At 44.4% G+C, this 12,984-nt stretch overlaps 1 protein-coding gene across 1 annotated transcript in view; it reads left to right on the forward strand.

The window, feature by feature from the left end:
* The window catches only part of TDRD10 (tudor domain containing 10), a 39,469-nt gene that overhangs the window by 12,649 nt on the left and 13,836 nt on the right, over positions 1-12,984 (forward strand). The window contains exons 5-6 of the mRNA XM_004693637.2: positions 4,755-4,825; positions 5,599-5,755. Of these exons, the coding sequence (XP_004693694.1) occupies positions 4,755-4,825; positions 5,599-5,755 (228 nt within the window). The remainder of the gene's footprint in view (positions 1-4,754; positions 4,826-5,598; positions 5,756-12,984) is intronic.

Consider the following 12,984-nt stretch of genomic DNA (forward strand, 5'->3'; position numbering starts at 1 on the left):
CACTGCTGAGGGGAGCAGCGGGCGGGTCAGGAGAGGTCTGCCTCGCCATGTGGTCACCTCTGGGGCAGGTGGGGATCGAACTCATGTAGAAGTGGCTTTAGCTTCTCAGTGCTGTGCTTTAACCCGCTGCGCCACCAGGGAGGGCTGCATAAGTAAATCTTTAAAAAAATGATTATTGGGGTAAGGAAGGAAGAGAGTAGCAAAACTTCTAAGTTACCTTGTGTTATTGTTTTGAATTTATAAATATATAAACATTTTCATAAAGAAATCGAAGTTGTGCATTAAAAGAACACTGCCTAAAAATTGAAAATGTTTTGGTGATATAACCTGTTTGGTGTCAAATGTATTCAAATTGTCCTTTGAATACAGAGTTTTGACTATATACCTTTGTTAGGATATAATACAGGGGTAAAAAGGGAATTGCAAAGGAATCTTGAACTTCACTAATTTTGCTGTAGGTAATAATCATGGTATTTGGACCTCTTACATATGCAGTGTAGAATGAAACAAGTAACTAGTTTCATGTTAGTAATTTTCCACATGAGAGAAAAGATATAAAAATCAAAGAAGTTCAATTAAAAACTCCATGCTTCTTTTATACATGGATTGCTATGAATGTAATGTGGTTGTTTTGCTCTTTTTTTTTTAAAGATGTATTTATTTATGCATACAGGTTGGGGTACAGGCCAGAGGTGCAGGAGGGGTGAGAGGATTCACCAGAGGCGGAGGATTCACCAGAGTACTTGACCAAGTACACTGCTGAGAGGAGCAGCGGGCTGGTCAAGAGAGGTCTGCCGCCACCTCCCTGGCCGGGGATCAAACTCAGCTCAAGTGATTGCAGTGAGCATCACGGTGCTGTGCCTTAGCCCTTTGTACCACCTGGGAGGGTCCTGAAAGCCCTTAGAGCTCTGGTGACCCAGTAGCAATAAACACTCCTAGCCCTAGGTTGTGTACTCCAAACACCGTCCTCCCTGAGCAGGACTAGCCTCCTCAAGAGAAATGATTGGTTCAGGTTTGGAGCTTATGCCAGAAAGCTACAAAATCAGAAAAGGCTCCTGTGATTTGATTGAGATGACGGAGAAGTTGTGTGTAGAGGCTAAGCCGTACTGAAATATTTGCAGAGAGATGATGAGGTCTTAGAGGTTTGTTTCAGATTGGTCCACTGGCATGCAGGGAGCGGGTGTAGATGAAATTGGGGTGTTCATGAATTGAGAGAACTGCTGAGTTATACAGGGACTTGCTATGCTATTTTCAATATACAGCATTTAAGAAAGTTTCCAAATGAAAATAAAAGGACACAAGAACAAGCGAAGAGCAAGACTGTAGGTCAAAGATGGGACAGTTTGACATCAGAAATACTAATGACTACATATGATTGAAACTCACCTTGAAAGCAATAATTTGTAACAATTCCCAGGGGAAGGAGAAGGAAATAAAACTCACTAGATGCAGTTGAAGGTATAAGGCAATAGTTAATGAGTATAAAACTTGATAATTAAAGGGGAAGAATCCTGCTTTTCTAACAGAAGTGCTATTTCAGTGCCGACAGATGACCCAACTGGATGAAAATTCTTTAGTGAGAACTCTGGCTTACAAATGCAGAAGAAATAGAAAGTCATTACTTTGCAAACCACAGTATAGCACCTGTATCAGACAGTGGTGCCATAATTAATACCAGGCTAGAGACCTCTTAAATGAAGATATTGATAATGATCTTTAAAATGTATTGAGGTGGTTGCCTTACAGAACTCCTCTGTTTGGGAGGTATCGCTGTGGCCTGCTTGCTTGAAAGGGGTACATGCATGAAGTGTCACCGAGCTGAAGGTAGAGCAGAGCCCACGGCCTCGCAGAGGGCTGCAGTGTTCCTGTGTGGTGGGAGGGTTACAGATGATCATCTTCTTGTGCTTATCTGTGATTTTTGACTTTTCTTTAATAAACATTTAATGCTTTTGTAATTAAAAAAAATCAGAGAAATTATTTTCATTATTTAAGTGAGATGTGAAAGATTCCCTAAGGGGCATGCAGCAATTTTAGCCTAATGTACCAAGGCTCTGTCAAATCTATAATCCATCAAAAAATTCATAAACGGTGCAGCAGTGTCACAGTTTCAGAAGTCCGCAGTGATAGCCTCGGTGGTCACTGACCTCAGTCTGGTGCAAAAGGTGTGGGCAGGTGTTTTTGTGTTTGTGTGAAGGTGGTGGCACTCTCACTCTCCAGCACGCTGTTTGAAAACCAGGGCTTCCAGAATCTGCTTGCTACTGTGCACAGGAATGTTCCACCGTGGCTGCTTATTATTGTCTGGGGAGCTTTTAAGAAATACTGATAATTTGATCCCACCCCAGAGGTTTTGATTTTGACCACTTGGGATGGGCCAGGCTTCTGTACTTGAAAAGCACAGAAAGAAGGCACTCTCCAGCTGAACCTCATTTACAGTGAGACTTTCTTTTCTTTTTTTCTTAAGATTTATTATGCATACAGAACTGGGGTACAGGCCAGAAGTGCAGGGGCAGTGAGAGGATTCACCACACACAGAGTGGGAGCAGAACAGGCAGATGGACAAAGTACATTGCTGAGGGGAGCAGCGGGCGGGTCAGGAGGTCTGCTGTGCCATGTGGGTCACCTCCGGGGCGGGGATGGAGCTCTGTACCAAAGCGCTGTGGCCAGCTTGCAGTGCTGCATCCTAACCCGTTGCACCACTAGAGAGGGCCCTACAGTGAGACTTTCAGACCACTGCTCTAGAACAGGGATTGGCAAATGTTGCAGAGGGTCACATAGTACATACCTTATGCTTTGCAAGCCACATGCCCCGTCATACACAACTCCACCTTCGTAGCACGAAAGCAGCCATAGATGACAAGGAAAGGAACTGTGTGACTGTTTCAGTAAAATTTTACTTATAAACAGGGTGATGGATTGGGCTTGGCTCAAGGCTGTGGCTTCCTGATACCTGCTATAGAAGATAGAAAATGGTTAAAGAACTTTCTGTTTTGTTTTAATAGTGATAAAACCTGAAGAGAAGACAGCTATGGTTTTGCCTGAGATAATGAAAAAGAATATAGGATTAGAAGCCATGGGTCCAAACCCTGGCTCCAAACGGGCTGTGTCCTCTGAAGGAACTCACTTAACCTCTCTGATCCTTGTCTTGTGCCTCTGAGAATGAGGACAACAATCATGTGCACTTGACAGGGTGGTTTTAAGATCAAATGGAATAAGGTATATGAAAGTACTTTATAAGCTGAAAATGCTAAGCACATATTGCTTGTTCTCACAAATTGCTTGTTGCTCAGCATCTTGTCGATTCATGTGTAATAAACATTAAATATTTAAAAGTAAAGCAAATTAGAAAATTTGAATTTAAATGTAATATAAACACGCAGACTGAGAAAAATGAGTTATACATAATGTATTTCTATTTCCCTAAGCCAACAAAGTGACTTTAGATTGGTAAAAGCCGCTTTTAAAAGGAGATGGTATAAATATACATTTTTCCAAAATAGTTTCCTAGGGAAAAAATGGTTTTCATCACAGTTGTGGAATTTACAAGTGTAATTGCTGTGGGAGCTAAGGAAGGAGGAAGTGCCCAGACGCACAGGTAGTTGCTGAGCTTGGAGGCCTGGAGAAAAGCAGTTGCCATAGGCAGTGGGAGCTCATCTGTGACCTTCCAGAAAGCTCTTTCAGTAGGGCAGGAACAGAAGCCAAACTGCAGGCAGTCAGGAGGGAGTGGGCGGAGAGGAAATGGAGGCATTAGGTGGAGACGGCTATTTCTACAAGGTTGGCAGAAAAGAGGAAAAATAGGGTGTAGCTCGAAAGGGCGTCGGGTCCCACTGATGCTATCTCAAGTCCAGCAGGCCCTGTGTGTGTGCAGACAGGCCCCAGGCAGCAGAGTGAGACGGGACCTGGGTGCACTGGGGCGGGAGGTATCCAGGGTGGATGTGGAGAAGTACCTGGGGAGGGGCTGGTGGCCTTCTGCCTGGCTGCCCTGGATAGTGGGGAGGGGAGAGGTGGAACCTAGGTGTGGCTCTGAGCATCCTGACCAGAGACCTACCCGGGAAGAATTCCCCCTTCCTCTCCCCCTGCTCTCCTGTCCTGCTCTTACTGACTCAATGTGCCCCATGCGCACAGATCACCTGTGTCTATCTCCTCTGAACTAGAAGCTCTCTGAGTGCAGGGCTCAGGCAAATTCAGTCCCTAGCTACTGGTGCATTCAGCGTCAGGCTTGCATGTAGCGTGCTGGCTGAATGCTTAATGGAAGAACTGAAAGCAGGTTGCCGTGAACACAAAATGGAGTCAGCACAGGTGGTCAGCTCTCCAGAGTGGGCTTGCTTAAAGCAAGCCTCCCTGCCCAGGCAGAGAGGAAGGGGAGAGCCTAGCCTCCTGATCGATTACAAGTCCCTTCCTCCTGGCAGCCTGCCCTAACACCGCCTCTCCCTCCAAATCCGGGGTGCGGCAGGCGCGCCGGCTGTCCTCCCTCACTAGGGAATTGATGGCCTGTGATGAGACGGCATGTTTACGACACATCCCTGCCTGCAGCCCCACTCTACCGTTGTGCTTCTGCTGGAGGCAGGGCTTGTGTCTTTCTGGTCTCTGTCTTGGCCTCACTTTAGTACAAAAAGTGGCGCACACAGCAGCACCTTATAGATTCTCGGTTAACGTGGTCAGTGAATTAGTGTAGCTGGTCGGGGACCTAGCACCTTGAGAACTGACAGTAAGGTTTGTCTGTGGGTCTCTTTCTCGTTTACACCCTGCCATTGTAGGAGGAAATTCGGTGCCTTCTAAAGGACTTCAACCCTCTCCATGTCCACAAAATCCAGAATGGCTGCAAATGGTAATGACAGTTCTTCCTTTGTTTTCTTTGGGAAGCAACTCCTTTCCTCTTGTCCGTTTTGCTGATGCACTGATATTGCAGACTAGCTAACAGCTCCCAAATCCACACCCACTGTGACTTGGCAAAATGACATTTGGGAAACCCCCTTTCCATATTTAACCCTTTGACCCAGCAGCTCAGTACAACCTTGCTTTAAGAGTCCAGGGACCAGAATTTGTTTTGGGTTGCGTTCTTGCCTGGTTTTCTGGCTTGAGGTAAGTCACTGTGCTCCCTCAGCCTTGGCTGCCCCTGAAAACTGGGTCTATTTTCCCTTTCTCATTTTCAGAGCAATAAAGTTGCTTTGAACTCTGGGAGGGGGGGGGGCTGCATGAAGACAGCCCACAGGCCATGTAACCTCAGGATGTATGGTGACGGTCCCCTCGTGTCTTCTGATTCCCCAGACACCCAGACTGTCTCTCCACTGCCCAGCCCAAATCCAGACACCAGCATGGTGTTTGTGGGGACACCCCTCCTCTGCCACTGCGGAAGTGGGGAGCAGACTTAATACCAGGGTTGGTCATATTGCGAACATGGCGGAGTGTGCCCATACCCACCTCGATGGGTTAGCCTGCAGCACACTACTCTAGGCTAGAGCCCTTGGGCCCACCCTCATGCATGGGTCTGTTACCGACCTAAATGTCCCAGGCGGGGGCACAACTGTGTTTCTCAACCTTGGTGCCGGTTCGCTTCTAGTGGGTACCTGGAACTGTTCCCTTGCTTTCCTTCCTTGGCAGCTTTGCTTTTGTGGATCTGGGCTCCATGCAGAATGTAGAACTGGCGATCCAGAAACTAAATGGGAAGCTCTTCCACAAACGAAAACTCTATGTGAATGCAAACAAGCGTTCTTCCAGGAGGACCCAGGATGTGGCGGGAAGACCCCAGGAGCTGCCGGTACGTCTTCTGGCTTCACTGTGATCAGGATGCTTTGTTTTCACTCTTCTGAGTCTGGCTGACTTTGGCCATCTTCCCTTGGTCTATCTAGCCTTCTGGAAAAGGCAGGAGCAAGGTCAGATGGAAATCTTAAATAAAGGAAGACTATTGGCAAGGACATAAAGGTCATTAGTTAATCAGTCGGGATACTGGAAGTGAGGTTCTTACTGATTTAATGTAGCAAACGTTAATTGACTATAGTTTACATAACCTTGTCTGGCTGCTAAGAATGAGGTATAAGACAAAAGTGAATAAAATTTGGTCCTTCCTGGCAGGAAGACAAACATTGCCAAAATAGGAGGTATGGGAAGGGGAGGTTGGAGGGCGGGGTGAGTGCATGGTAGGGTGCTGCCTTTGTGGCCGCACAAGAAGGGAAGCCTCTGAGGTGGGCCTAGTAGGTAGAGGTGAACCAGGAGCAAAGAACCCCACTTCAGGGGCCTGACTTGCTAGAGACCGACTTGGCTCCATATACAAGGAAATTTTAAACTGTGATTTAAACAAGTTAGCTATTTTCCTTTCTTTCTGGAGGAGAATTCAAGAGGTAGGGGGTGGAGTTGAAGGTTGGTGTGGGAATTCCATGATATTATCAGAGCTCCAGGCAGGAAGAAGGGGAGCAGCAGAGAGAAGGGGGGATGTCCCAGCAGCAGTCACCCCCTTAGCATCCCTGAGCAGTTGTGCCCATGATCTGGCATGCAGAGAAGGCTGGCACATACAGATGTTGTTGGAGTCCTCAGCAAGCAAGGAGAGAGTGCGTGCTGGCAGGAAGCTCGCGGGGTCAGCCACGGACGGACGGGGACTGGTTGGGGCGGGAATTTCCAGATGGAGCGGAAGGGCCGCAGGAAGACTGTCAGAATGACTCTGCTAGTTGCAGACTATTTTTCTTCTTTTCTCTTGTAACCCTCGCTCTTTGGAAGGGCAGCTGTCAGGTCTCACTCTAGTGATCTTGTTGGCTCTGTCATTACTGTTCTCTAGGCCACATCCCCTTATGAACAGTCTTTGTCCTGTCAGCACTTGAATTTGGTGTCCATGTTCTTGATCTGTCTGACACCGACCTTACCTCCTAGAGCATTCCTTCACTGATGATCTTTTTTTCCACTTGGCCACAGTTTCTCATCTCCTAGCCATGTCCCGACTTCGTCATCTCACCAAGGGACGTCTCCCAAATGGCCCACTCCAGCACGCCCCCCCCCCCATCCCCTCTGCCTTGCTGCTATCTTGCGCTAGGTCAGCGGGTCTCACATGCTCTCAAGCATCAGAATCAAGGGGGGGCTTTGTTAAGCAGCCCCTCAGCCCCACTGCCAGGTTGCATGCCTACGGGCGGGGGCTGGGAATTTGCTCAGCCATCTGGTGGTGTAAGGGCGCTGATGGTTGGACACACTGGGACCCTAAGTCTATGACCACTGGTGATTCTTCACTATGCAGCACTCCGTTTGCTCTCCCACTTCCCTGATTAACTTGATCCCATAGCTGTAGCTGCTGCTCTTCAAATGTCCCTTCACTCCCTAGGGCACGGCCTAGTTGAGCCCAGCTCCCTGCCGGGTCTGCAGCTACCTCCGAGGGCTGAACACACTCGTACCTCCTGGCTGACTGGTCCCAGGGTTTCCTCTCTGCTAAATTGGCTTGTCTTGGAATTTTCTAATTTTTGCCACTGCTATGAAGCCCAAATAGTGCAGCTTTCATTTTAGATAGTGAACTTTTCAATTTCCCTTTGGTTCCCTTATTTTCTACTTGTCTGCTGAAATCTTCCATCTTTTTACCCATTTTGTCTGCCTTTTCTTCTAGGTTCTTTAACATATTAATGATAGCTATAAAATCATTTTCTGATTTCAGTTTTGTGGATATTTATCTCCTTTAAATGTCCTTTTAAATGGTCAGAATTTCAGGATTCACTATAAATATGGTGATTTTATAGTGTATTGTGGATGTTATATAGACATATATTTAAAGATTTATTTATTGATGCATATAAGAACTGGGGTACAGGCCAGAGGTGTGGGGGTGAGAGGATTCACCAGAGACAGAGTGGGGAGCAGAACAGTCAGATCTACTGAAACACACTGCTGAGAGGAGCAGCGGGGAGACAGGAGAGGTCTGTTGCACCATGTGGGTCAGGTCCCTGGCCAGGGAACTCATGTGCAGTGTCTGGAGATAAGAGCCTGATAGTTCTGAGACTTAAACCCTGTGCCACCAGTGAGGCTCTGTGGAAGTTATATTATAGAAAGTTTATGTTACATATATGTTCTCTAAATAGTGTTTTTGGTTTTTTCCCTAGTGATCTTTTGGTTTTATAAAAGTTGGCATTCCTGGTTGGAATTGGTATATTTCAGTCTGGGGCTTAGTTCTGGGACAAAATCCCTTTTCCTGTGGCCTGGCCTTGTGCAGGCCCAGATGAGAGGCCTGGGGTTTCCCACTGCCTGGCTGCCCTGGCTGAGTTAGCAGTGCAGTGTCTCTCAGCACTGCAGGGCTGCGTATTTCTCCCATCTCAGCCCCTCTCCCACCACTGAGCAGCCCACGCTTCCTAGCCCTCTTAGGCAGTGTCCTCACCCGGGCAGCCTAGGATTCAGCCAAGGACTGAAGTGAGCCCCTAGATTTCAGGGACTTTCTGTCCTTGCTCCCTGGTACCCTGTCCATGTATTCCTGGCACCTACACTCTTATCTGCACTTCCTCTGCCCTGGGAGATATCACTGTCTGCCAGAGCTCTGTTTCCCTTCGCTGTGGCTTGGAAAAGTGCCCCAGACCACAGGCCACAGTGAGTGTGGCACCCACGTCCGAGCTTCCCTTTGTTCAGACGCATGTCCTCTGCTATCCACTAGCGTCAGCCTGTGCCAGACACACTTCATATATTTTCCAGCATTAGAGTTATTTTGGGTGAGAGAGTAAGTTCTGCCTTTCCAGAGCCAGATACCAGTGAAGAGTGTTATGGGGCTCACCCTGCTTCTTCTTGGGATGAATATGGCTTCCCAGGAACATTCCCAGTAGTTTTAAGTTGGAAATAAGTAACCAAAATGAACACCAACAACCAGATATATAGAAATTTAAAAGCACATTCCTAAATAAATAGCATATAGGTCAAAGAAGAAATGACAACAGAAATTTAAAAAAGACTTAGACCTGAACAATAAGGAAAATACTACTTCTCATTGAAAATTTGTGGGTTGCAGTGAAAACAATACTTACAGGGAAGTGTATAGTATTGAATGTTTAAATGAGCAAAGAAGACAGATTGAAAATGAGTAAGCTGAAAGTTGATTAAATAAATAGATAAAAATTAAAATAAGCCCAAGTGGAAAGCAGGCATGAAAATTTAAAAATTAAGGTAAATTAAAAATTTTGTAAACAAAGCTACACTTAATTATATGTCAACTAAGTATCACTGTAAGTATCAGTGAAGCAGGGGAGGGAAGGCAGGTATGCATAGGAAGAAGCATAAAAACAAAGATGCCATAGAGGAGGGATGTATAAAGCCAAAATATTTTCTTTAAAGAGATCAACAAGATAGAACATCCTTTGGCATGATTAATCAAGGAAAAAGGAGAAAAGGATCATAAATCAATCTTAGCGAGGAAAAAGGGATCTTAACTGTAGATCCAGAAGAGGCTAGACTATAAAAAGGCAATATGGTAATATGTTTGAAATTTAGAAGAAATGGACACATTTCTTAAAGTTATATCATTGTCTTGAACTAATGTAAGAATTTGATAGTCCTATAACCATGAAAGTAATTGAATCATAGTTTATAATCTTATAAAGAGAACACCAGGCTCAGCTTGTTTTAAAGACAAATTTTATCAAAACTTTCAGGAACAGAAAATTCTGATTTTTCCTCCAAAGGATAAAATAGGAGGGATAAAACCTAGTTGATTCCATGAAGCCAGTAAAACCTTGATATCAAACCGTAAAAGACAGCCTAAGACAGAAACTTCTGGCTATTTTCATTCCTGAATGTATTTGTAATCTTTTAAAGCAAAACATCAACAAAATAAAGTCAATATAGGCTAATGAAGATAGTATATCATGACAAGTTTTTTTTTTCCTCCAACTATGCTAAAAGAAGTTTAATATTAGAAAAACTATAACTTTCTTTTATTACATTAACAGATTAAGGAATAAAAACCATATGATCTTAAAGAGAAAGCAAAACATTTGATAAAATGCAGCACAAATTCATGATCTTAAAAATAAATACTTTTAGCAGCTAGAAACAGTAAATTCTCCTTAACTTGATACAGACTATCAGAGCTCTACAGAAAGCAGTATTTTAATGGAGAAACTTAAGCATTCTTTTACGTTTAAAGAGAAAATAAGGAAAAAGGCAAGTATGCCCATCATCACCACTTCTGTTCAAAATACACTGGAGGGTCTGGTTTTGTCCTGTAAGACAAGAAAAATAAATTAAACACATAAATTTTGGAGTGGGAGAAAGGAAACTCATTATTTACTAATGCTTCTTTACATAGAAGTATATAAATGGCCTCCCTGGTGGTGCAAGAGGTTAACTCTCAGCACTATGAAGCTCCCACCAGCCACTGCAGCATGAGTTCAATCCCTGTCCAGGGAGCTGACCCACATGGCGCGGCAGACCTCTCCTGTCTCGCCCGCTGCTCTCTTCAGCAGTGTATTTCAGTCATTCCACCTGTTCTGCTCCCCACTCTGTCTCCAGTGAATCAGAAGATTCACCATACCTCTGGCCTATACCCCAGTTCTTGTATGCATAAATAAATAAAATAAATATTAAAAAAAAGTAAAGTGTGTTAGAAGTGTATAGAAATAAAGTATAACATATGATACATAAAAATATATTAGAAAAAAATATTTCAATGTAAATTGTTAGAAATAACAGTTGGATAAGGTAACTGGATACATAAGAGCATGTGTATAAATCAGTTGCATTAATGTTTGCTGTGAATAAACAAAAGTAATTTTAAAATATGCCATTTACAGGAGTAACTTTAAAAAATCAAGGTATCTAGGAATTAGTTCAACAGGAGGTAAGTGTAGCCTCTCTTGGGGAAATAATTAAACTTTATTGAAAGTCTTTGTAGAAGATTTAAGTAGGGAAAGTACTATGTGGATAGGAAGTCACATGAAGCGTTATTTAAGCACTGTCTATTCATCTACTGATTCTATATAATCCCAGTCAAAATTTCCACAGGTTTTTCCTCAATTGCTTGGCAGACTGATTTCTAAATTTTATGTGGAAGCTCAATAATATATTACATTCTTGCTGAAAAAGATGCTGGGGGATTTTGCCCTACCAGAAGAAGCTGTGAGACTTTCCTAAGGATAGATAGTTTGACCAATAAAACATTAATTCGAGATCCCAAGAAGAGGCTCAGGCCACTGCAGATGCTGCTTATTTCTGTGGTAGAGTTGAGAATGCTGGTGACAGGGTGGACACTAAAATTGCTGATCTGAGACAGTTGTCTATTCATGTATAAAAATGTAAAATTATATTTGTCATTTTTTTAAAGATTTAAAATATTTTTTGCATAGAGAGGTACAGAGGGTGAGAGGATTCATCAGAGACAGAGTGGGGAGCAAAACAGGCAGATCTACCAAATAACATTGCTGAGGGGGGCAGCAGGAGGGACAGGAGAGGTCTGCTGCGCCGTGTGGGTCAGCTCCCTGGCTGGGGATCAAACTTGTGCTACAGTGACTGGCGATAGTTTGATAGTGTGGAGACTTAACCCCTGTGCCACCAGGGAGGCCCTATATTAAAATCCTACACACAAAAATCCTAGTTGTGCTGGAGACTTAAATGTGAGAGACACTTTACGGGAAAAAATGAAAGAATATTTTTATGACTTCAGAGTAGGATAAAATTTGTTGACGAAGGCATCAAGGGTTTACTGAGAAAGAGTAGCTGGATGACTGAAAATAAGAACTTATCTCCTTTGTAAGATAATATAAAGGGAGATAAATTCATACCAAAACTTGGCGAGAATATTTGCAGTAAGATAACTATCAGAGGGCTAGGAAAGGGGTCAGCAAACTCTGGCAAGGTTTTAGGTCTGGTCCCTTGTCCATATTCTTTTTTTTTTTTTTTTTTTAAAGATTTATTTATTTGTGCATACAGAACTGGGGTACAGGCCAGAGGCTCAGGGGTGGTGAGAGATTTCACCAGAGACAGAGAGTGGAGCAGAACAGGAAGACTGATGAAGTACACTGCTGAGGGGAGCAGCGGGCGGGTCAGGAGAGGTCTGCCACACCATGTGGTCACCTCCGGGGCAGGCGGGAATCGAACTCATGCGGAGCGGCTTTAGATTCTCAGTGCTGTGCTTTAACCCGCTGCGCCACCAGGGAGGCCCCCACCTTGTCCATATTCTTTTTGCTGAAAAGTTTAAAACTGTTGTTTCTCAGTGAAACTATTAATGTTGAGATCATTGTAGACTCACAGGCCGCTGTAACAAACAAGAGGAGAGGTCCCCTATACTTTTTACCCAGTTTTCTCCAGTGCTGACATCTTGAAGAACAGGATTACAGCCTGGACATTGACCCGGATGCAGCCCAGATACAGAGCGTCTCCATCCCCAGCAGCAGCCCGCAGTTGCCCTGGCGTAGCACCACCCAGGTCTCTCCATCCCCATCCCCACCCCAAACCCTAGCAAACACTAACCTGTGCTCCATTTCTATAATCTAATCTCCTAATTTCCAGAGTGTTAGCTAGATGGAACGATATGGTCTGTAGCCTCCTGGAATTGACTTTTTAAACTCAGAATAATTTTTTGGTGATTCACCTAGTGTGTGACTATATCAGTATCTTATTCCCTTTTTTTTTTTTTTTTTAAAGATTTATTTATTTGTGCATACAGAACTGGGGTACAGGCCAGAGGCTCAGGGGCGGTGAGAGACTTCACCAGAGACAGAGAGGGGAGCAGAACAGGAAGACTGACGAAGTACACTGCTGAGGGAAGCAGCGGGCGGGTCAGGAGAGGTCTGGCTCGCCATGTGGTCACCTCCGGGGCAGGCGGCAGGCGGGAATCGAACTCATGCGGAAGCGGCTTCAGATTCTCAGTGCTGCGCTTTAACCCGCTGCGCCACCAGGGAGGGCCTCTTATTCCCTTTTAATGCTGAGTAGTATTCCTTGGTATGGATGTACCACAGTTTGCTTAACCATTCACCCATGGAAGGGTATCTATGTTTCTATATTGTTTCCAGTTGGGATTATTATAAATAAAGTTGAAATAGA

Source organism: Condylura cristata, unplaced genomic scaffold, assembly GCF_000260355.1.
Source record: "Condylura cristata isolate star-nosed mole 26May11 unplaced genomic scaffold, ConCri1.0 scaffold00040, whole genome shotgun sequence".
Taxonomy (NCBI): domain Eukaryota; kingdom Metazoa; phylum Chordata; class Mammalia; order Eulipotyphla; family Talpidae; genus Condylura; species Condylura cristata.